Consider the following 26464-nt stretch of genomic DNA (forward strand, 5'->3'; position numbering starts at 1 on the left):
TTATTTTTTTACTGAGCTAAAATACAGCCCATTAATTGTAATGTGCCTATGCACACAGGCGCGTAAACAAGTGCCGTGTATTCTTCAGTAAAAACAAAATAGAAAAATCTGCATTTTTAGTAAGCCATTTATGCCTCATGCACGCAAATGCATGCATTTGCGCATGCTTGTAAGCAAATACGCATAGATTTGTCAATGCGAGAACAGACTTCTGCGCATACACGGAAATGTGCGCAAATGCATATGCACGAAAATACATGAAAAAAAAACTCTGAAAAAGTAGATGCTCAAACAAGAGTATCGTGTGCAAGAGACCTGATTGTCTTACACCTTTCTGCAATTTAGACAGGGAAACGCTATGATTAAAAAAGGATACAGTAGTCACCCTTTATATGAATGGAATCATATTATCAACATGTTAAATTATGTAATGCATGTTAGAAAAGTATTTAATATAATTTCAGAAAGATTGTTATCAAACACTCTGGATAGCACAACTCAAAAACAGTAAACTGAATAATAGAGAAAGAACATGGTCTAATGTATCACTTCATGCAACACAAAAAAAACAAGACCACTATTTTCCTAAGGAATGTTAGTTGGTCATTTTCAGATTACCAACACATGGCATCTTTTTTCATAGGTGCATTAAAATTCACTCTGAAGCATGTGATATGCACTATTATGAGGTGACCTTTACAAATCAAGAGACTAATCATTTTTGAGAGGTATATTTATACAGAGTATACAAAAAAGGTGTGATTGTCTTTACCTAAAGCGTCAGTTTTTTCCCTCTGCCCCAAGAGCAAAACTGTTTATTAGTCCAGTGGCAGACAACGTCACCCAAGAGTCCCTGTGCATGAATAATTTTTGTCCCTACCATTCAAATACGGCCAAGCAAAACATTTACTAGCTGTAGATGAAGCATAGCATTTGCAAATTATGAAAGGTAACAAGCAAGAATGCTTAGATATGTTTTAAAAAATGAAACTATCAATATAGAAATATGGAAGCTGCCATTTCTGTTTAAAAATCAAAGGGGTAGATTTCACAGCTGCACTGTTTTTAAAATGTTAGTACTTAGTGCATTACTAGCCAATTACAAGCATGTGCATATATGGGTGTTAGGATGCTGAATATGCACTTTTGTATTGGGTTAGTGACATACTAAGTGGCGAAGCAATGATAAAGATAACAGCCTTGGAAACTGTACCTTCAAAAATAAAACAAGGAATGACAGCCCCCATATATTTTGGTAACAGATTTATATTGCATATGTTTAATTTCCTTATTATAAATTTTATAATAAAAGTTACCAATACCCTCTCTTTCACTAACTTACCAGCACCATTTTTGACTGATTCATTAGCTAGATGCACGAATGGGCAAAGTCCTGCATCTTTACAAAATCCACAGCTGCTGTTACAAATACATATACAATTGTATATAGCCTAGCGGTATCTCCTCTAAAAAACAGACTGTAGAACATGCCGCTAATAACTATCTGGTGGTTATCAAATGCTATTAAAATTTCTTAACACCTTACAAGTACACTAAAAGACCAAATGTGTATGGACACCTGATTATCATACCTATATGGGCTTGTTGGACATCCCATTACAAAACCACTTTTATTATTATTGAGTTCCCCCCACTGTTTTTGCTTTAACAGCCTCTACTCTTTTGGTAAGATTCTCCACAAGATTTTAGACCGTGTTTGTCAGAATGTGTGTCCATTCAGCCAAAAGAGCATTTGTGAGGTTATGTACTGAAGCTGAATATGAAGACCTGGCTCGCAATTAGTGTTTCAGTTCATCCCAAAGGTGAAATGTATAGTTAAGATCAGGACTCTGTGTTGGCCATTTGAATTCCTTCACTCCAACATCATCAAATCACGTTTTTATGGACCTAGGTTTCTGTCTTGCTGGAACATAAAAGGGCTGTTTGAAACTATTGCCACAAATTTGGAAGCGCACAATCACCTAAAATGTCTTTGTATGCCATGATATTAAAAGTACCCTTCACTAGAATCACCTAAACTCAATTGGAGGAGGAGTTCACATACTTTTGGCCAAACAGTTTACATTAAAACATACTCCAAATGTACCCATGTAATGCTTTTGATGTAAAGGATGCACAATGTTAATGCAGATGTTGAATTACACAAATACAGCCTTCGTAGAAGTGTTTTGTTCACCATTTTTTAAATTGTTTATAATCAAAAAGGAACACTCAAAACAGATTAAAGCATATATAAACCTAAAAACAAAGATTCAACATATTGTATTTTACAAGATCTTCAATGCAGCTGCATTAGTTATTTTTATTTTACTTTTACATAGTAATCCTGCAAATAACACAATTCCTGTCCCTTTATGTTTATGCGCTTTTGTCATTGATTCTATAATGGAGACATGGTTGTCACACCACTGCAAACATGCCTGCCTTTGTTCATCTCCATTACATGGAAGAATGATGGTAGTAGTTGTTTACAAAAGAAAGCTAATATTGTTTTTTGCTGTCTATTCAGCTCACAGGAAGTGACTAGGACACTGCAAATTTGGCAAGATCAATAGGTATTTCTATACTTGCTGGAAATGTTCTTAGCCTGAAAAAAAAATAAAAAAATAATGCAGCCACCAAGCCAGGTAAGTTGCAATATACAGTATATTTGTGTTTTTTGGTTTAGATATACATTGATGTGAATAAAGTCTAATTTGGGTAATTGACTCATGAGCAGGCATTCATTGTTTTTCAGTGCCTTATTATAAAATATAATTAAAAAAATCGAATGCACTGCAGCACTAAACTGAATGTACATTTTCGGATATAGCTGTGGCTGCCAGGCAGGCACTGCACTGACAATACAAAGGAGGAAGACAGATATCCATTTGGTTTTGAGAGTTAACTGAAGTTCCATCATAGCATTAAAAAATTATAAGATTTCAGAGTTTCAAAGGACACCTTTCTTAAGGCAAAACGTTTGGCATCTATGCCTTGAGAAAGTATTCGCCATATGTCAAGTAGAATGTGGAATTTTTCCTTTGAATGATCATGTTGATATTTGTGATCAAGCTAAGCACACAAGGGCCTGTGTTTGTGCCCTGCCTGCTAACTTGTGCTTAATGTGCATCTCAGGCTGAATTTATTACAAAGGCAAATGGAGGCTTTAGGTGCACACACATATATGAATTTTCTGTACTCTGGGATGGCAGATAGGCCTGTAAAGCCTTTTTACTGAATTTTAAAGTGGTCTGTGAATTATTATATGACAAATTTGTCTAAATGAATGTGTTGCCTGTATCCCATGTACTGTGAACTCAGGAAAGGTGTAACTAAAATTGGCTTGACTACAACAGGCACCTTTGCATCTATTCAATACATCAGGCCCACTTATTCATCGTGGAGGCTATTATTGTGTTGTACAGACCATGGTAAGTCTAAAACATGACTGGGTTGCCAAATAGCAATGAACTGCAATAATGTACAAGCCATATAAAAACCCTCCCAAAACATAACAGGGGTAAAATAGTAATTGAGCATCAAATAAATCATTCTGAATACAAATTTTCAGAAACTATAGTCTAAAAAAATTACAACAAAATAAGTTTAAACTAATCATGCAACTGGATTTTCATGCATTAACAACTCAATATTTACAAATTAACTATCTATATATTTAGTAGCAGGTCATATTGCTAGATTTTACATGGAAGCAATAAGGACTATTATCCTGAAGAAGCAACAATGGTCAGTGTTGGTATAGGAAGCGGTATTAAACCCAAAAACAAAAGAATAATATATTTCTCTCTCCAATCCTTAGATGTGAATTCTAAGTTTGTTTTTATTTTGTTTGTTTTTTCCTTTATTTTCACCTGCTAATCCAGCCAGTAACACACTTTTCTTATGGTGGCTCCACTCTATGAAGGAACAACTGTGTCCCACTTGGACAGCACCATTGTCAATCTGGGGAGAGGGTAGTTAGATCAGCCAAGTAGCACCACTGCTCAAAAGATGCGCCCCTCGGTGCTGTGATATAGCAGGCAGTGCACACAGGCAGCCTCCTACTTAAGGCCACACCCATACAGACCTTAATCATAGGGACTACTGTTCGTTCTTATTCAGTGGGAGAAAGTAGTGTTAAACTAGCAGATTTAGACTTAACTAACAAATTAAAGCTAAATTCTAGCTAACACTTTTTAAAAAGTTACAGCAACAGTTTTTTGGGATAAAGGTTTATATTGCAAACAACCCCGTCAGTTGTAAATTATTTGTCTCAACCCTCAAATTGCTACTTTTTGTAGACAGACTTGCTCTGTTGCAGAAAGTTATAAAGTTGGAGACTAGCAGGATCACCAAATGAAAACGAAAAGAAAAAGAGATGTTATAGCACCACTAATTAGGTTGCTTTTAGGGGTGTAACGGATCGTCACCGATCCGTGATCCGAACGGGCCACCCCGTTCGGATCGGCACACCCCGCGATCCGCGGAGCGCTCCGGAGCCTAGGCCTAGGAAAGTCCCCGGCTTCGGCCTAGCTCCGGAGCGATCTTGCTCCACCCAGTCTGCTTGCCAGAGCCCAGCGTGACACGCCTCCCCGCCTCCCCGGGGAGGCGTGTCACGCTGTGCACTGGGCTCTGGCAAGCCGACATGGAGAGGGAATAGTAGCAGAGAAGCACTAGTGTGAGAGGAGGAGGGGGGGGGGGGTAGAGCACATTTCACGGGTGGATTAAAGAGGAAGCAGGTGAGGCTGTTTGGGACTTGTTAAAAGTACAATCTTGATGTTTTTACAGCTATATATAATTATATATATATGTAATATATATATATATATATATATATATATATATATATATATATACACATATATATATAATTATATATAGCTGTAAAAACATCAAGATTGTACTTTTAACAAGTCCCAAACAGCCTCACCTGCTTCCTCTTTAATCCACCCGTGAAATGTATGTGTATGTATGTATGTATATATATATATATATATATATATATATATATATATATATATATATATATATATATATATATATATATATATATATATATATATATATTACACACACACACACTTTTTTTTTTTGCGCTGATCCGAAAATGATCCGATCCGTGACTCCTGATCCGAGGATCGATCCGATCCGTGAGTTTTTTGATCCGTTACACCCCTAGTTGCTTTATTTATAAAGTGTTTACCCCCAGTCCAAACACAAAGAAACAAGCAAAAGAAGAGATGTCACATTTCCTCTGGCTTGGTACTAGGAGCATAGACTAATAGGGAAAGGATGACAGAGGCTATTAAAACTGAACAAAAAGGTATGCGCAGAGCAATCAGATGTCTCCTTATATTTTCAATCCAGCACCAGAAAAATTATAATTTGGTTCTGAATGACTGCTAAGGAAATAATTTACATTTAGGTCATGCCACACAGCACACAATATAACCGAAACTCAGAATTCTCAACTGCAATTGGACAATAAAAGATCAGCAGCAGACTGATGATGTAATTGCCCGCCCTCTAGCAGCATGTTCCTTTTCAGCATATTGCCCAATTAGCTGAAAGTACTGACTCCCCACCCCCTCTCAATCTACAAATGATCATTATCCTCCCTATTCCTTGCCTTTGTATGTTGCCCATGTCCTCACTAGAGGAATTTTCCCCCCACTTTTTCTCAGTCACAGGTTTGTTATACTTTTTCTTACGCTTTTAAGCCTTGTACACACGATCAGTCCATCCAATGACAACGGTCTGATGGACCGTTGTCGTCGGTTAACCGATGAAGCTGACTGATGGTCCGTCGCGCCTACACACCATCGGTTAAAAAAACGATTGTGTCAGAACGCGGTGACGTAAAACACAACGACGTGCTGAAAAAAACGAAGTTCAATGCTTCCAAGCATGCGTCGACTTGATTCTGAGCATGCGTGGATTTTTAACCGATGGTTGTGCCTACTAACGATCATTTTTTTCCCATCAGTTAGGAATCCATCGGTTAAATTTAAAGCAAGTTGGCTTTTTTTTAACTGATGGTTAAATAACCTATGGGGCCCACACACGATTGGTTTTGACAGATGAAAATAGTCCATCAGACCGCTGTCCTCTGGTTAACCTATCGTGAGTACGAGGCCTTAGATATTTTTCTACATTTTAGGTTATCAAAAATATACTGGCATGGCCTTAATATCTAAATTTTTGCCAGAACTTTTATTAGCGTTTGTTTTTAAGCAGGTTTTAGCTTCCTGTGCTTGCTTTACAATAAGTACACATTACAGCTTTGCTTTGGACAGAACAGGCCATTCCCTAGGGACAACAAAGGCTTTGAAAGTGCTCCTTTCCTTTGTAGCTGCTACTGTCTTAATCCACCAGCAATGGAAAATCACCTTGAGTTACAGAAAATTTCACAGACTTTATCACAGTACTCTGCTCTGTGACATGTGACAATAGAAGTAAAGTTAGAGAGCAATCTTTAAAAGTTGCATAACAAATGTGCTATGCTGTATACATTGTGCTGAATGACATGGCTGAGCAGCTGCTGGTTTATATAAAACACAAACATCCCGAGCAGTTGAAAAGGCTACATATCACATTGGGCTTAATTTACTAAAAATCTGTGAAAGTGAAATATTCCATGCGGAAAATAATGCTGTTTTGTACAGGTGCACGTCTTGATTAAAGATTCATCATTTCCATGCAAATTATAATTCACATGCAAAATCAAATAATTAAAGCTGAATTCCAGGTATGGTTTTATTGCATAGTTACATTGGTTAAGCTTGGATGGATGTAAGTATACATATGCCAACCCTGTGAGATTGCTATGGAAGAATCCCTCGCCAAGCGGGTGCCCTGCTGCACACAAACCACAGGGGGTCACTCACTTGGCACAGGCATCATTCACAGCACACCTTGCATCTTTCTCATTGAATGCAAGGTGTTCTCCTCCTTAAAGAGGCCTAAAAAATCTCAACCTCGTCCAATCAGAAACATTTTGCATTCACTGAGAAAAATGCAAGGTGTTCTGTAATTGACGCCCGTACTGAGGGAGTGACCACCTCTAGTTTCTATGCAGCCAGGCAGCCGCTTGGAACAGGACTCAAATGACAGTGGTGATCACCGATATAGTGGTAACTACTACTGCAGCAGTCACATAGGTATGAAATATTCATTCCTGGAATTCATCATTAAGTTACCATTTATTTTGAGTAAACACTGCTTAACATATATAGCAGCCCGTATTGCAATCTGTGCTGCCCATGGTGCTGACAGTACAAAGGACACAATAATCTGTAATAAATATTGTTTTTTACAATAGCAAATAAACAAACTTTAACTTTTATTAGTTAGGCTAATTTATCTTTAATCATTCATGGAGGTTGGAGAGCAAGCAAGGGAGTTCCTGTGCTCCGTGATTGGTCTCTCTTTTTAACTTTAGAAATAAAGAGGGGTTGAAACTTCTGTCGGAATTGTGTCCCCACTGGGAGTTTTTCCCTCATCTTTTGTCCCAATGATGCTTAAAGAACTAAAAAAATATGTAGTTCTTTCCTGCCCTGTCAAAAATTGCTTTGGTTGTGTCTGTGCCTGTACTAAAAAAAAAAACTACTGATTTTCAATATAACACCTTGTCACTGAAACAGGAAATAATGATAAATCTCATTTGGGACACAGGCTTCAATAAATCTGTCACAAGTACACTATAAAAGTGTTTTTGTTTCTGTCTTGTTCCCCATAGTTGAGATCTCCTCTCCCTTATTGCCTTTGTGATTTCCTGACACCAGGAAAGGGAACACCAAGACAGCAACTGAGAAAGAATCTCCCTATTTGGAACAACCAGGTTACCCTGACAACATTTTATTTAAAACTATAGAAAATTGATGGATTTATATTTTTAACACCCAAAAGTTTTCATTCTTAAATAAATCCAGCATCGTCAAATGTATTAATACTGCTTGATATGCCACTTTTGGCATGAGATAAGTGATGCAGCTTGAGGATTTATGCCCTATAATCAACTATGTACACATATACTGGAGTTTTTCTGTATCTGTAACAGCTTTTATAAGGCCTGGCTTGTGCCCATAAGTACTGGATTTCTACTAGAAATATGAAATAGCTTTAAGGCATTATCAAGAATTCAATAAAAACTTTCATGCCCCCCTTCACCTGAAAAACTACAGTGTTTGCAATATATTCAATAAGGATTCAAGAAACCCTTATTGAATCATTAAGTAACTTAACAAATAAGCTTAGAGTAGGTGTATTTGTTAAGTGCTAATTGAGAGACTAATCTAGTCATTAACCATGTCAGTAAGGCAATGTGTTTCGCATAGCAAAACTCTACTTGGGTGGAAGGAGTTGTAATAACACTTTTTCCTGCATGGATTACAACTTCCTTGCTGGAAGTACAAAGTTACAGCAGTCATTTTAAATATTAGTAAAACAGAAGTCAGACCAGGCATTTGTTTTCCCTGTATACAGAATGTCTGAAGTGCTATGGTAGCAGGTCCTCTTTAAACAGGGTTGCTGTTATAGAGAAAGCTACATATAAGAAATTGTATAGCGATTAATGTCTAAAGCATAAGGCAAAGTCATGTCTTCTCAAGGCCAAAATGCCCTCCTTAAAAAACAAAGGTAACACATAAGCAAATATATGCTGCTCTCTACACTGAAGCATTACTCACTGCACAAGCATCTGCCACTTAAACATGTCAAAAACAGAAATTGTAGCATTGACTAACCTGTGAACAAACAGGAAAAAATACCAGTTAGATATGAGTGAAGTGCTGTGGACTTTCCTAATGTCTTCAGCAAAGGTCCTGTTATGGAATGTTTGACCTTGTAATTATGCTGTCTGTGTACTGAGCATCAACATTATAAATACATAGCTTTTCTTAAATTTCAAGTTGAAAAATATTATGTACAAGCATTGAGTTACAGAAGGTAGATTAACCACAGACTGTGCAGGAGTGGCAGATACTACGAGTTTCTGAACTAAAGCATTGAATGTATGACGCAATGGGGTCAGTCACGTGGAGGAAGTGAAGACTACTGTGCCTTCTGCTCATCCAGGTGAAGACAAGTACATCAGTGTGAAAAAGGTGGAGAATTCTGGAAGCATCTATCATTTGTATCAGAGGATCAATATCCAATAATACAATATTTTCCTGTAATTGCTTGTTTTAGCACATAAAGAATCTAGTCTCTAGACAGGAAGTAAGAACTGTTGCACAGGAAACAGAGAGCTGCTTGAAAAGGATGCAGCATGATTGCAATTAACTAACAGGCTCAAGCTGGTGATTGTTGCCTTGAAGCCTCTGATATTTCTTTTTCTACTGTAATGATGATAAATAATCATAAAATTGTCAGGTCAGCCTTTCAATTCAGGCAAACATGAAATATAAACAGTGCCTGAGTGAAATTTTAATGCAAACATGCAACATCTATGTGAGCTATGTCGTGCAAGATGCATGTCTTATTATTTTATTTATGGTAAGTATTATTGTTTAGATTTCATCAGGCCTGATCCAGCATCATTATGCGCATCTGTCCCCTTTGAGGGTATTTTCGCAAGTCCAAGCAAATCTATTTATTCTCGTGAATCAAAAACGTCAGTGTTATTGATTCTGTACAGATCTGTCTGCTTTTGTAGGCTTGTTTGGAATTGGTTCTTCACCACTTTTGTTAAGAAAGATGCATAAAGCTTGACTAGCAATGATGTACTGCTCAGCACTACATGTGTAGAATGCTTTACTTTTCAGCTGTACACTGGAAGCTCAGCGCCCTGGAATTTATTTTTACTATAGTTGTGCCTATGTTTGTAGCCATGGAAGTATGAAGCTCTGCAGTTTGATCTAGCTAGAGTGCCATACTTTCTAGTGGTGTGCCCAATTCATTACAGGATATTATATTTTGCTCTGAAAATCGCATCTCCTACAATTAAGGCCATTCTCCAGTACAGAGCACAGTCATCTCACTCTCCCACAACATGCACTCTATCACAGCTGATTTTGTCTCAGAGAAACGGCAGCAAGGCTGTTAATGCAATCTCTTTCTCTCCAAGCAGTGTGTCTCTTTTAAGACTGCTCCCCTTGTTCAGTACTTTTAGTTTAAGAGACATCTTTTTGGCACTTCCAGCCACCAATCCATCAAAGAAGAAGTCCTCATTAAAGACTGGGTTTCGGCTGTTCTTAATAATGGTGCTTCTCTGACGGTGAACTTTACCAGGGTTCAGATACAGGACCACACAGCAGTTTACACCCTTTAGGTCACAGAGTTTATCAAACAGATGTTCTGCAGCAATTAACCGCACTCTAAGCCGAGCATTGGAAGGGTCATATTCTGCTGACAGCCTCATACTGCCTCCTTTACTAAGGCCTACATTGTGTTCCTTCTGTAGAAGGTCCAAGGCCATGGTGCCCTGCTGACCAGAAATACCAGCACCCTTGGCCCCTCGTACCCTTCTTCTTGGCATGCTAGGACTGGTGTCTGCTGAACTGCATTCATCTGTGGATAGTGAACTGTTTCTAGCAACAGAGTGCTTGAGCTTCATAAGTTTTGACTGTGTGTCTGGGGTAAATATCTTTAGTAGGGAAACAGAACGGGAAAGTAGTGGTGAGCCAAATGGTGAGGACTCTGCAGAGGAGCAAGTGTCACTTTCACCTCCACTGAAATATCGGTAGGGATTCATCAAGGACATTCCAAAGTCTGATGGATTCAACTGGGATCCCCCTCCCCCCTCTGTTGCACTTCGTCTTTGAGAACTGGGGGAACTCGACTGTGATGGACATGGAGAAAGAGAGCCCTGCTCACTATGAAAAAGAGATTCTTTCCGCCTTGTATGTGGACTCTCCATAAGAGTTACAAACCCATAGGATGTCTGAGCTTTAGGTACATATGAAAGAGACATGGCATTTTGAGACTGTGGATCTGCATTAGTACCCAAATCTTCCTCTGATGCCCACTCATCAGCACTTTCAATCTGAATGATATGACGGTTTGCAGCCTTCACAAGGTTTCGGCTCTCTGAAGTAGCTTTAGTTGGTAAACGAGGGCTGCGCTGTGGTCGTCGGCCGGACAAATTTTGCTCAGAAGCAGAGGTTCCAATATTAGGTTTTGCTGCTACTCCTTCACCTTCAGCTCCACCCCCTTCAGTTGGCATCAGTTTTGGGGGAATGAAAAAATCTGGAATTTTGTCTGGGGTCAGGACATTGCTGTAAGATCCACTTTTAGACTGTTTGTCACCAGCTTCTCCTGTTTGTCGAGTACTGCTGTGGTCTACTGTGCCTCGAATCCTCTCCAGAAGCCACATTTTATCTAATGTGTGAGTTAACCTAGGAAAAGAGCACAGTTTAAAATTTTGGATAAAACATTAAAGCTCCAACGCACTCAAAAATAAAACATTTTGGCAATAATAGTAATAATAATAAATTAATTACAACAATAAATACTACTGTGATGGAGTTAATAAAATGATTGTTTTGTGTTTATGTTATTTTTCTCCTAGCCACTAAAATATTGCTTTCCTTTCTTATATTGTTTTATTTCTTTTATTTCTTCATATATATATGCTCCAGCCTGACCCATCCCACCCCAACCCCATGTGCCCAGTATTGAACTACCCCCCCACCGTGCCCTGTGTACGCAGATGGCATCCTATACTGCCCACCGCCCAGTGTCCATACCAGATTCTGTGTTCTGTAACCCACCAACCCTGCTACTCTCCTTCGTTTTGTCCAAGGGGGGTATCATGCCATGTCTCTGGACAAAACTGGAAGAAGAGAATGGCGCAGACCTACCTGCTCCTACCCTGGATAAACATGATTGCTTTGAACTCATGAAGGTGGAAACCGCTCATCTACCCTCTGTCCTGTGTGCCCCGACCCCAATGCCTTAACTCACCTTGTATGTTGATTGCTCCAGATTCAAATATGGGGTAACTAAGGTGATAGAGAGTGATCAAGGTCCTAGGTACCACATTAACATTTCACACACCTTACCACCCTCAGAGTAGTGGGAAAGTGGCCCCAAGGGGGAAGTATTCGTTATCCCCTTTTGAAATCATGTTTGGAACAGATTAGGATTACCCACAACAGTTGCAATTACAGTCTGATACTTTGAGAAATTATGTGACCGCTCTTGAAATATAATTAACTAATATCCATGTACGAGTATTTTCTTCCATTCCAGATCCTGATTTAGATACAGGTATTCACCACATACTCCCTGGTGATTGGGTGATGGTTAAGAAGTTCCATCGAAAACATTCTCTGGAGATGAGATATGATGGACCGTGCCACCTGCATCAGAATGAAACTATATATCTATTTTCTTATATTTGATTACTGTACTATAGTCTCCTTCCCTCCATTAGACTGGCAGGGTAATATGTTCAGGAACCATATAAATGTGTGATATAGGTGATGATTGTGACCACTGGGAATCTGTGGGCTGGAATACAGTTGATGACTGGGGATTTAGGCCACAGAGTGCTCTGAACAAGAAAGATAAATATGGAGAGTCATTACTTAGCATCTGAATCCAACGGGAAGCATAGAAGTGCCCCCGCTGGTAGTTATGACCCCCATATGTATATATAGATGCCATAGGGGTCCCAAGGGGGGTCCCGGATAAGTTTAAAGCAAGAGACCAAGTAGCTGCAGGTCCCTGAGTCCTATAATCACTGTGATATATTCCATAGGGTAATTAATTAATGTCAGAATGTAAAGAAGTTCTTTAATGAGGAAACTAAGTTTAATGTTGCATGTAAATATTTATGAATATTTTAGCCCTAAACCGAAAATCTGTTATTACATGTGGTCATTCAAAGCACAAGCAAGGATCAGAACAAAGTTTTAAGAGAAAATTATTGATTAAGATTGTGTAAAGAACGGTTTAAAATTCAGATAATGGAAAACAACATGGTAGTTAGTGTTTAACAGAAAATCCTACAGATTTGGTTGCAGGAAATAATAAGTTAAGGATTGAGCAATTTTTTTACAAATTATTCCAAACTTGGATTTGGTTATTAAATTAAAGGTAGTAGATTGTTCTAATTTACTTAAAGGGTCACTAAAGGAAAACATTTTTTTGCTGAAATGACTGTTTACAGGGTATAGAGACATAAAAGTTAACTGATTCCCTTTAAAAATGATGAAAAATAGATTACATTCTATCATATAATGTGCCTCTAGTTTCACTTTCGCTTTTAAACTGATTTCATGTTTATGTGAAGTAAAGACACACACAGAACAAAAACAAACAAATCCAGGGCAGTGTTTTGTTTTTAAAATGAATCTGATTGGTTCTGAGGAGTTTTAGACACACAGCTTAGACCACAGTGAGAAGCTCCCATGAGAAATTTACTATGGAGCCAGAGTGAGGATTTCAGCAAAGGATTACAGCTGCTTCAAAGCAAAAACGGACAATGAGGACATGAAATCAAGACTGCTATAAGGTAAAGCAAGCTATTTAGCCCCAAAAAAAATTTTGTTTAGTGATCCTTTAAGGTTACCCAGGAAAAATATTAAAATATGAAAGTCTTGTTCAATTTAAAAAAAAAAAAAAAAAAATTACAAAAATTGTAAAAAAACAAAACAAACAAGTGTTAAAAGTTTTTGTAATTTGATGTTTCTGATGGGAGTGGAGACTTTGGTTGGAGGAGGAGTTTCTCGGGAAAATGGCCAATTCACAGTTCATTAGGCTGGAACTAATCTGTGAATTTCTTCTAAACAATTTTTAGTCACTACTATAATCAAGAAACGTCATATTATGATGTAATGTACATGATTGTTGGCAGATGTACAAACCAAATATGTTTAAAAAATTGTAAAAAAGGTTAAAAGTTTGAAAAATGATAAATTTGGTTGTTATCGAATTGTACAATGCATGGGATACAAAGCATTGAAAGATTGGGTCTAGCAGTAACAGATGTTTCTTTGGAGATCATTACATGAAAGTAATGTGTTCCCAGCAGAGAGAGATCAGGTTACACAGCCTAAGACGCTATGACAATTTTCCTTCTGTAAATCTGAGAGCAGAATGTTAGTGTTGAAACCAGAGACCTGGGATGAGGAAAAATATATTTAAAAGATGTGGCTTACTAAAGTAATAGTTTTAAAACATTTTTGAGCCTAAATAACTTTTCTTGAGAGTTCGATGAAATTTTTGAAGACAAAGTATCTGTCTGAATAAATGTTAATGAACTATAAAGGCTTACTACAGGGCGAATCTTTTCTTTATTAATAAAAGATAACTTGTATACAATCATTTGAAGATCTGAAGAAAGCCCTTATTAATTTAGTATTTTTGATTAATATAGAGATCTCTCTCTCTCATACATTTACATTGTACAAGTGTTTGTGGATGATGATTGGTATTTTAAAAATGTGGGTTTTGCACCATTTGTTTTGAAGAACATCTTACTCTAAAGGTGTTATTTCAAGGATAGTGGGAGGGGTCAATATATGCAGCTTTGACTGAGCTTTGTCTAGTGACAACTGGATTTTAAAAAGAAAGGCCAGTTGAAGTGGGATATAGATACATTATGAATAAATGATGCAGTGTGATAGAACCACAGTTGTGAATTCAAAAGTCACTTTTTCAAGCTTTTAGTTGACAAATGTATTTATTGGGGAGGAATATTGTGCTTTTATAAATGGATCCATATATTAGCACAGTGGAAGTTTCTGTATGTTTGTCTACACTGAAGGATGAACTAAGACTGCCATGTGTTTGTTTAACAGTCATAGTGTGACAGAGCATATGTGGTTCATTCAATCATACTGTATGATTGGTTCTGAAAAATAGTGTAATTCAACATGAAAAGTTTCTTTCAGAGATAAAATATTTAGGACAGCCCAATATAAATTAATGTTCTTTTGCAAAATTAAAATGGTTATGATTGAAAGTATAGTAAGAGAAAAATACAGTAATCTGGTAAAATTGTTACTTTTGCAAAATTGTATTTAGTAATGGAATAAAGAGGGTTCAAATAAGAATGAAGATTGGATTAATTATATATACTATAACCAACAGAGGTTTATTACTATAAACAGGGATGCACTCCAAGGTTTAGCTGAATAACTAGAGGCCACTTCACAAATGACTTTGTAAAATCGTATGGACCTAGACATGATTTTAGCTGATAAGGGGGGTGTATGTAAAATGTTACCTGGGAACAGTATTTTGGGTAACAACGCATTTGTACTCAGATGGGTATAGCAATTTTGTTTCTGCTTATATTGGTTACGATAATGATTTGTTGTATTCTGCCCTGCATAAAGAGGCTGTTAGGAAAAGCAGATGAAGAGGTAACTCCTACTTTTTTGAATTTGGGTGATATTGGAGGTCCAATGAAGGAGGAAGAAGAGGGACCGTATCCTCCATTACAGTCCTTACCTGTTAAAAACACATACAACATTCTCAAATGATGAGGGAAAGAATAGTGTTTGACCGCTTCCTGACGTTTCGTTGGTAAGGACTACTGATAAGCCCTGTCTGGTCGCTATGCAAAATACAAAAAAGACCCTGATAGGGAGGCCAAACACAGGGACAAAAAGCATAGGGACAGTACTGATAAAATAGTCATTTTAAGGGGGGACTGTGATGGAGTTAATAAAATGATTATTTTGTGTTTATGTTATTTTTCTCCTAGCCACTCAAATATTGCTTTCCTTTCTTATATTGTTTTATTTCTTGACATTATATATATATATATATATATATATATATATTATATATATATATATATATATATATATATATATATATATATATATATATATGCGTGTTCCAGTATTCTGTGACAAAGACACTATTATTTTCCTTAAAAAAGTCATTATAGAGTTAAATCTCGGCTCGGGAAGTAAAACTGAAAACAGATGTCTTTGTACTCCCTACTCATAATCAACCCCCTCTTTCCTGCCCCCTCCACCAAAGAAGCAAATATGACATCTGAGTGAAAGACCTCGTGGCAAGAGGGACATGTAACAAGAGAAGACTATATGTTGATGAACCAATCAGATGTACCCCTGTGAATGATGATTGCTATGTCACTCTGTCTATAAAGCTACGATGCCAATAAAGGTTCCGCCTGTCAGTACCAGGATCCCTTTAGGACCCAGCACACTCACCTGACACAGCCTTTGCCTGGGAAACAGTGATTGGCCAGCTCACCTTTAAATCACCTGTGTCATCATCCAATCAGTGCTCGTGATAGGCCTTGTACTCACGACCGGATCTGTGCGCTGGAAACTGTCTGCCCGACAGTTTCCGGCGTACAAGGCTGATTTGTGTTTTGTTCCGCTGGCGTGTACACACCAGCGGACCAAATTCCCGTCGTACCGGAACGCGTGCACGTAAACTACGTACGACGTCACTATAAAGGGGAAGACCAAAGTTAATGGCGCCGCCCTCTGTTCCTCTTTTGCTAGTTACGTGTTTGCTCGTGTTAGTGAAGGTTTGGTTAGAGCTGATTCGCGCTTCTCGGTCTCCAGGCTTTGACAGCGTGTATTCACGGGTTCAGTGCGTGTGCTTGCGGTAACGTAGTTGTCATTCGGCTATAGGCAAGCAGGTTGTTTCTGCTTTAGCAGTTGCATCCTGTGCGCTCGTATCTGTTTGTCGCGCGTTTGTCGCAGGTAGTGCTGGATTTGCGAGTGCTTTCTGTTTCAGTGTGTTCTTGACTGACCAGCCGGCCGGTTTGAAGCCATGATGGAGCAGCAGCGTCAATTTTCGCGAGTTGGTGCTGTTTATGGGATGGCTGCTGGATATGTTCATTTGTCCAGTACTTTGGCCAGAAACAGGGGGCGGAGGCGTTTCTGGACCAAGAATTGGTTGCGCCAGCGTGACCAGTTCTCACATATGCCTCTGCTTAGGGAACTCCAGGAGAATAATCCTAATGACTTTAGGAATTTTCTCCGCATGACGGACCCCGTATTCAACCGTCTGCTGGATCTTCTGTCCCCCTATATCACGAGGCAGGACACTGTGATGCGCCAAGCCATCACGGCCGAGCAGAGGCTTATTGCCACGTTGCGGTACCTGGCGACTGGGAGGAGCCTGCAGGACCTCAAGTTCTCGACAGGCATCTCTCCGCAGGCGCTTGGGGTCATCATACCGGACACGTGTGCTGCCATCATCAAAGTTATGCATGAGGAGTATATTAAGGTAAGTTTCCTGGCTCTAATAATGTGGCCAACTAACTTTCTTTTTATTTTCCCAGATATGCTGTGTGTTTAACTAACGTTACCTTTTCTCCCTATGCATGTTGATATCAGCTTTACATGTTTTATTCTTGGCCTACCTGCATATTTGTCCCTTACCCAATATTAACCTGTCCAGCATGCTATCCTAGGGACAAACCCACCTTGCCATTTTTTCTAACAGGACTTTTTGGTTTTTGTGCCCCCCCCCCCCCCCTTCAAACTTTTATTGTCCCCATCAGAGGGCTGTGGAGTCTCTTAATGAAGTGGCCCTATATATTTCATTTCCCAAATTCTCCATGCACATTTTTCTAATGCAATTTTAATACTGTGAACTGTCACAAGGATGCTTGTAGGATGTATTTGTTACAAAGTACTAAATCTCTAATTTTGTTTGTCCCCACAGCTACCCTCCACACCACAGGAATGGCAGTCTGTGGCTTCCCAATTTGCCCAGCGGTGTGATTTTCCAAACTGCGGTGGAGCAATAGATGGGAAACACGTCCGCATTGTGCCCCCACCCCGCTCGGGGTCGTACTATTATAATTACAAGGGTTATCATAGTATTGTGTTGATGGCGGTGGTGTCGGCACAGTATGAGTTTCTATATGTGGACGTGGGGAAGAACGGCCGGATGTCTGATGGGGGAGTGTTCGCACGGACTGATTTCTATGATCGTCTCCAAGCTGGTGGTCTGGCATTGCCACCAGATGAAGATAATGTGGAAGGACTTCCGTTTGTGTTCCTAGCGGACGAGGCTTTTGGGCTTGGTCCTCACCTCATGCGGCCTTTTCCCCAGAGGACCCTCACCTCAGAGAGGAGTGTGTTTAATTTTCGGTTGGCCAGGGCTCGGAGGGTAGTCGAGAATGCCTTTGGGATACTCACCAACCGGTTCCGCCTGTTCAGGACATCGATACATCTGGCGGAATATAAATTGGACACCGTTGTATTTGCCTGCTGCATTTTGCACAACTTTTTACGCAGGCACTCCCAGACGTACCTACCCGACATCGGTTCTGAGGCAAGACTACCCTCAGATCCCCTTCCCGGGCTGGACACTGGTCGCGCTGGCTTGGCCCCCCAATCAGCTCGTGAGGTACGCGACAAATATGTTGAGTACTTCATGGGTCGGGGGGCCATTGCTATGCCAGATCATATTTCTTTCTAATTCGGCCCCAAAAGAAAGGAATATTCTAAAAAATAATAAATAATTAGACCATTGGACTTTATACAGTTGTTTGTCATTAATGCTTTTTCTCTTTTTCTGTCTTCCTGGTTCTCTAACTAACTTCTTCAATTGTAATGCATAATTGATTTCTCCACTTTTAGTAACTAACCACATTTTGCACATTATTCACTCATCTACAAACAGGGTATTGAGTCTAGAAATAAGAAGCAACTCCATTTGTAAATGTTGAGGTCAATTTTTTTTAATTTTTGCTTGTTCATGACCCCAAAAATAATTTTATATTTTTTTCATTACTCCCTGCTTTTGTACTTAGGAGTCTTCAAAATTTTTTTAAAATTTTCTTTTTTTTTTCAGGTAATTCAACCAAAAATATTATGCAGATTATACATTTATTAACAAGTTCACTTTTTTTTTCATCAAATATAGTTAGATTTATTGTTTACATATATATATATATATAGATTATATTTGGTGGGGTGTTTACCGCCTTAATTTTTTTTTTGGCCATATTTTTTAGGCACAAAAAACAATAATTTTTTAACCATTTTTTTTTTTTTTGGTGTGTTTTTCTAAAAGAAAATTTTTAGGTGAGAATTTGAAGTCAAATCTCTACTTCACTAAATTCAGTGATTAGAGAGATTTATAATTCTATATATATATTTAAAAAATTTTTTGGCGTTGTTTATTCTTTATGGTCTAAACTTTATAGTATCCCAAAATGTTCAACATGGTCAAAAAGTAACAAAATCCAATTCAAAAAATATAAAAACTCACAACAGCAGTCAGTCATGGTGTGCTTTCACACTGGAACACGCCAAAATTGGAAGATACACACATTCAGTGCAAACTCGCCAAATGTCATTGGTTCAACAGACAAATGGCCACATGTGCTATCTGACATCATGGGTGATCAATGTCTGTGTTTTGTGGGAGCAAACCCTTCCTCTCAACTACTTGAGGATGGAGGAGGGGGTTGGACCCACAAAGCACAGACATTAGATATTCTGTGATGGCAGATAGCACATGTTGGCACACTGTGTGTGTATATTCAAATTTTGGCGTATTCATTATTCAAACTGTAAAAATGTTTGTGGGGGCGGGGGATGGGCGGGGGGTGTTTCAGTCTTTGACACGGCCCATCATGTCAATAATGTTCTTAAAATTAGATTCGATCACCATCATTCTTTGCCGCATATTGTCCATTTCCGTGCTGCATTCCAAAAGGACATTTGTTACATTCTGTTCCATGAGAAACATCCTTTCACGCATATTGTGCATTTCAGTGCTGCACTCCATTACCTGCTGAATAATTATAGCAGCACTTGCACGTGAAAATATTGGCACACCATCCTCCTCCCCTAAAACAACAAAAAAAAATGGCATTTACAATATTATTTTTCAATGAGGCCTATCTACATATGTTTTTTGGAATCAAGCTAGGGTGACACTGACCTGATGGGCTTCTCCTTTCCACCTCTTCGACATCTTCTATCACTCCTCCTTCTTCCACCACCTCCCCATCATCTTCTATCACTCCTCCTTCTTCCACCACTTCCCCATCATCTTGGACTCCTCCTTCATCCATCAATCCACCTTCTTTCAATTCGCCAAATTGTTCTTCCGCCACTTGCCCTTCATCTGCTATGACTTCTAAGTCCAAAATTACTTCTTCCTCCTCTCTTCCTTCCTCCTCTCCTTCCACATCCTCCTCTCCTTCCACATCCTCCTCTCCTTCCACATCCTCTTCTCCTTCCACATTCTCCTCTCCTTCCACATCCTCTTCTCCTTCCACATCCTCCTCCTCCTCCACATGTTGAGATGGCAGATTTTGGCCTTGTCTGGCCCTCTCTGCCTCCTCCAAATGCTGGCGACTTCTTTCCCCTGAAATAAACCAAAAAAAATGTAGACTCATCAGCACACAGATATTGGAGAGCATAAATCGCACACATTGCTTAGAAGATGCTTTCATTTAGTTACTTTTATCTTTCACCAAACCTACATTTTGCAATTACTTCTATATGGCAAGCTCTGATCCTGCCCCTTTTTAGCAAAGTGACACACATGGATGTCCCCCCTAAACTGTATTTCTGGGAGACCCTACCAAAACCCATTTTTGATTTGGGGAGACACAGGTGCTCTGCATTGCAGATGTGAAAACATCTGCTTTATTACCACTGTTTTTAGAATGAATCCTGTTTGCCTTTCCCATTCTCATACTTTTTTTTTCTAGAACTAGCTTTTACACAATGTTTACAAACAAAGTTTTTGGCCAGTGAGCCATGTCCAGGTGTGTTGTTCCTGTAATAACCGAGCCTTTCTGATAAACTATGTGATGTTACGTTGTTTACTAAGAACACTGTTTGTAAATATGTAGTTATTTATGTTCTAAAAAATAAATAACAACATGTCTTTAAAATTACAAGCTGGCCAAGGAGGCAGATGGTGAAATATACATGGCAACACATTATTGCAGACAATCACCACCCCCCCCCCCCCCCAACCCCAATATATATTTACTTACTTTTACGCAGAATTTTAAGTATTTTCTTCATCTGATGTGGCTCCCTCAATTTTAAGTCTGACCATCGTTTCCTCAGCTGTTCCTTGGACCTGGTGATCCCAAACATCCTCTGCATTCTCCTCGCCACCTTGTCCATAATATGTGCCTTTCGGCGGTTAGGGGTCTTGTATGGCCCTAATTCCCCATCATAGTCCTTCTTTCGCATGATGTAAACTAACTCCACCATTTCCTGGAACCGCATATTAGTGGCTTTATATCTTCTTTTCCTTGATCGGGACGTCCCTGCCTCTGTCCCTTCACTTGTGGCATGAGAGCATCGTGCCCGCTCGTGTGACATCGCCATCTTTCCTTTCCCACAGAGATTATGGGCGTGGAAAAGATGAATTCTTACGCCATGGGCGGAGAAGAGGGCGGCGTTTAATACATACGCGGAGTGTAGAGAATGCAAACAACGTGTTTACGTCCGTTACGCGGAGAATCTTCGAGCGCATCCAGAACATACACAGTTAACGCCATATTTCCTAAACTCATTGATTAGGGGCCTCGCAAAGGTGACGAGGGCGGGGTTTCATAAATACGCGGAGTGTTTAAAAGGTTTACGCCGTGATTACGCATCTTACGCGGTAATTAGGCGAGCGTGAGAAACGAGGAGCGAGAGACAGGAAGGTAAGGAAATTAAAAATGTGATCAGCAGAGGCCTTGAAAATGTAGACACATGGGATGGGGGTTTGGGCTGTTGGTTGCACCCTTTTTAAGCTATTCTGTCTATGGGGTACCACAATGTTATTTTGGTATCCAAATGCTTTTGGACACCTCACAAAATAGAGATGTGAACAATGCTGTACCTCATTGACAAGTTTTTGAATGGTGTATTCAGATCAGGCAAAGTATTGTTCAAGTGTTGGTTGTACAGAGGTCATTAGGAAGTGTCTTTTATGTCATCCATTGTCAGGGGCATGAGATTTACACAGGAAAGAGTGCCTAGATGAATACTGTCATTTGTAAGCATTGTTTATTTTTCAATATTAAAAATATTTACTGCAATGTTAACAATGGCTCTGCATCTAGCAAATCAATGTTTGGTACAACCAATGCGGCCGAGCTGACAATCATTGTTTAAACAAGAGAGACTGTGTTTGTAATTAGATATAGGTAATAAATTTAAAGACACATATTATATCAAGGTCAACGCTGATCCTTTTGAATATTTATTTTTCTTTGGTTTATGTTTTTTGAATCTAGACTCAAAAAAAAATATCATATTTCAAAAAGTAAAATGGACCAACTACAAACCAAGGAAGCTATAGAGGCCTTACTACAAAAATATCAGGACACGCCCATCCTGTGGAATTCAAAACACGCATTATATTGTAATAAAGATGTACGAGCGGCAGCACTAGAAGAGCTAGCAAACTATATGCAAACATGGGTGCCAGGATGCACTGCCAACATGGTGAAGGATAAACTTGCCAACCTCAGAAGCACATACAGGAGAGCATACAAAGCTAATAAAATCAAAAAATCGGGAGCAGCAGCAAGACAAGCAAAGGAACCCAAACTGTGGTATTATAAACAGATGGCTTTTTTGCGGGACGAAATGGAAGGCAGGAAAACGATGTCCAGTCTTTCTTCCAACCTTTCCTCCATGCTACCTTCCAGCGGACCTTCCCCAGATGACCACAGCCCTGCAGAGTCGGAGGAAGAGGGCCTGGCTGACAGAGATGCAGATCTGCCACCCTTCGATGAGGAGGTATAGTAGTTTCCTCTATATTTATGGCGTAAATAATTCTTGGTGGATTAATGATTAGATATTGTAAAAATAAAACCAAGCTGGAAAAAAGCAAACAAAAAGGTGTACAGACAAATAGGTGTCAGGGATGACAACTGCAGGGGTCAGAAGTAGAGTGTATTCAAGTAATAATGAACAGAAAATACTGAACGAAAAACATGAAAATGAGTGTGGTTTTATTTAGCGAAATTGTAAAAAAATTCTTTTTTTTTCCACACAGGAAGAAGAGATCAGCCAGGAGGTGGCAGATCCTCAGGTGTCTGTCAGCCAGGAGGAGGCCGGGGTCAGTGGCAGCCAGGAGGAGGCCGGGGTCAGTGGCAGCCAGGAGGAGGCCGGGGTCAGTGGCAGCCAGGAGGAGGCCGGGGTCAGTGGCAGCCAGGAGGAGGCTGGGCCCAGTGGCCTGCAGCAGGTCCACCCGGCCAGGAGAACCACCACCAGCCAGTCTTCTCCCCCCCAGGTGAGGCCATCAGGCCGAAGGAGGCAGTTGAGGCCTGTGGAGGAGGCAAGCCTCCGCATGATCCAGGAGGCAAGCGCCATCATGAGGGCCCCCCTCAACCCCACAGAGGCCTTCAGTGCCTCATTGGCCCATGATTTAAATGAAGGGGAGGAGGACCAGAGAAGACTGGCAAAGGCCCTGATGAACCAGGTCCTTTGGTGGATGCAGAGGGGCCTGCTGACCCCAGACACTGGGCTATGTGACCCGGCCCGGCTTGCGGAACACCATCCTCCTGCTGCCACATCAACCCCACCTGCAAGACCCCGTGTTCGATCCGCTGGAAGGCTGCCTGGAGGGAAGGCTGGAAAGAGGAGGAAACGTTGATTTTCTGCCTTCCATTTCCTTCCACATAAAGGACATCGTGTTTGTACTACCACAGTTTGGGTTCCTTTGTTTGTGTGCTGCTGCTTCATATTTTTGTGTTTGGCTACTGAGGCTTGGAAGTTTATCCTTCACCATGTTGGAAATGCAAGTTTGCATATAGTTTGCTATCTATTCTAGTGCTGCCGTTCTTTTTATTTTTTTGTGATGACATTTGCCTGAATAAAAGGCCTTTTGCTTTCATTTGAAAACATGTCTATTGTTTGATATACTGTGGGGATTATTAGGCAGCAAACCTTTAATAAATATACAATGGGTAATTTACAAAGGACACACTCCTTGGGGGGGGGGGGGACATTTGGTGTGCCAACATGGTTTAATATTCTCTAATGAAACACCAAAAAAAAAAAAAAATTTTCAAAAAACATGTAAAAAAAAAATAGTTTAAATGGTGACATAACTAGAAACAAAAAAAAAAATTAAAACAAAATGAACATTCCTTTACAAAAATGACTACTCTAAATTATGGAGGACCACCAACCAAAACACACGTCTGGCATAGAAAACATTATTAAAGGATTACATCACAAGCAAGAAATGTGACATTTCAGTATGGGACAACTCTATTGAAATTGCATCAGCAAGAGAACGGGGTTATTCTAGCAAGAGAAGAATTAATAAAACGAGGCTTTAAAATGTGGTTTAGTGCGCCTTTTTAAGACATTGTTCTCTTGCTAGAATAAAAGGTTTCTAATGACGAATGTGCCATATCCCAAAGAAACGCGAGTTTTACCTGAACGAGCGCTCCCGTCTCCTCATTTGGACTGAGCATGCGCGGGGTTTTTGTACGCTGCTTTTGTGTACAGACGACCGAACATGTCTGACGGACACGATTCCAGCAGACTGTTTTAAAGCAAGACCAGGAAACAGTTGTTCGTTGGAAAACGGTCTGGCCGACGATTGTTTGCTGGAATTCTGTACGTTACTGCCTACACACGAACGAACATGTCCGCTGAAACTGGTCCACGGACCAGTTTCAGCAGACATGTTTGGTCGTGAGTACGAGGCCATAGAGTTACCTTTTGTTTGCCACTGTGTGATCCAGCCTGACTTTCTGCTCTGTATATTCGTGTATGACCCGGCTCGTTTGACACTGTTTGTTCGCTTCTGATTCGGTACCGTTTGAACTCTGATCTACCTGTGAATGACCCGGCTTGCCTAGACTACGCTTTACCTGACTCTCCTGTAGCACCTTCATCTGCAGTGGTGAACTACAAGGCCCAGCTGACCTGCTCATCCCACCTTCATCTGCAGCGGTGACCTACAAGGCCCAGCTGACCTGCTCATCCCACCTTTCGTCTGCAGCGGTGAACTACAAGTCCCAGCTGACCTGCTCATCCCACCTTCATCTGCAGCGGTGAACTACAAGGCCCAGCTGACCTGCTCATCCCACCTTTCGTCTGCAGCGGTGAACTACAAGTCCCAGCTGACCTGCTCATGGTATGTGCTTGTTCTTGAACTGTTTGCAAAGTTAGCACACCTGAACTGTTACCTGTTCCTAGCCTGACATTATCACGAGCCATACATAAAGGGAAAACCTATCATGGATTGTGAGCAGGCTCAGATGTTTGCACAGGAACTTTGCCGTTTATCCCATCAAGTTCAGGAAATGGCCACAGAGCTCACCAGGGTGCAATCTCCTACTACCATCGCTACAAAAACTCCATCTCAACCAAAAATTCCTTTGCCTGACCGTTTTTCTGGTGAGTTAAGGCCATTCTCGTCTGGCTCTGAAATCATTATCTCTCTGCTACAGGGTGACCCCAGGCTTGGGCCTTTAACCCTGAACCAAACCATCCAGCCCTGCTAACAGTAGATGCCTTCTTTGAAGCCCTCGGGTTGCTGTATGATGATCCAGATCGCGCTGCTACTGCTGCCACTGCAGAATCAACCCTGCGTAACTTAAAGCAAGGAACTACCACAGCTGAAATGTATTGCTCAGAGTTTCGCAGATGGGCCCCGGAATCTGGCTGGAATGATGCAGCTCTCTGCAGCCAGTTTAGAATAGGCCTTTCTGATGCAATTAAGGATGCTCTGGTCAACTTCTCTTACCCAGCCTCACTGGAGGAGGCTATGTGTCTAGCCATTAGAATTGACCGCCGTCAGCGAGAGAGGAGGCGAGAACAAACTACGGCTGTGGCAAACCATATACCACCCTTGCCACCTGACCTTTCCACCTCCAGTGCCAGTTCAGTGGAAGAAACTATGCAGTTAGGCTCCACCCGGTTATCTGCCCAGGAACACACACGCCGACGTAACCTGAGACTTTGCTTGTATTGTGGCCTCAGGGGTCATATGCTCCGTTCATGCCCTACACGTCTGGGAAACTCCAGGACCTAGGTGATTATGGGGAGGTCACCTTAGGTCTGCTTTCATCTCCCCAGGGGGACAATCGTATACTTTTACCCGCTGTTATTCACTTTGGGACAGGGACTCATGAACTGCTGGCCTTGGTAGATTCTGGAGCTGCAGAGAATTGTATTGATAAGTCTCTGATTACCTCTTTGTCCCTGGAAACTCATACACTAGACTGCACAGTCCACCTGATTTCTGTGGATAATCGGCCTCTCTCACAAAATCTAGAGCTTCAGTTCACCAACCCCTCCAGTTACAATTGGGGGCCTTGCACTGGGAGAAGATTTCATGTCTTGTCATTGACTCTCTATCCACTCCTTTGATCCTAGGCCTTCCTTGGTTTCAGAAACACAATCCCTTAATTGACTGGCGAACAGGAAATATTCTGGCTTGGTCCAATCAGTGTAAAAAAAATTGCATCCAGCATCCTGTTCGACTTGCTACCTGTCAAGTGGAAATGGGACAGATTCCGCTTTGTTATAAGGACTTTCAGGATGTGCTTTCTAAAGGGATTGTTGACACTTTA

At 40.3% G+C, this 26464-nt stretch overlaps 1 protein-coding gene across 2 annotated transcripts in view; it reads right to left on the reverse strand.

Moving 5' to 3' along the window:
- Positions 1 to 6239: 6239 nt before the first annotated feature.
- C2CD4C (C2 calcium dependent domain containing 4C) overlaps positions 6240 to 26464 on the reverse strand; it is an 85846-nt gene continuing 65621 nt past the window's right edge. For both annotated transcript variants that reach the window (XM_040321971.1, XM_040321962.1), the window contains one exon: positions 6240 to 11339. In XM_040321971.1, coding sequence (XP_040177905.1) covers positions 10022 to 11317 — 1296 coding nt within the window. In that variant the 5' untranslated portion in view covers positions 11318 to 11339 and the 3' untranslated portion in view covers positions 6240 to 10021. The remainder of the gene's footprint in view (positions 11340 to 26464) is intronic.

Source organism: Rana temporaria, chromosome 1, assembly GCF_905171775.1.
Source record: "Rana temporaria chromosome 1, aRanTem1.1, whole genome shotgun sequence".
Lineage (NCBI taxonomy): Eukaryota > Metazoa > Chordata > Amphibia > Anura > Ranidae > Rana > Rana temporaria.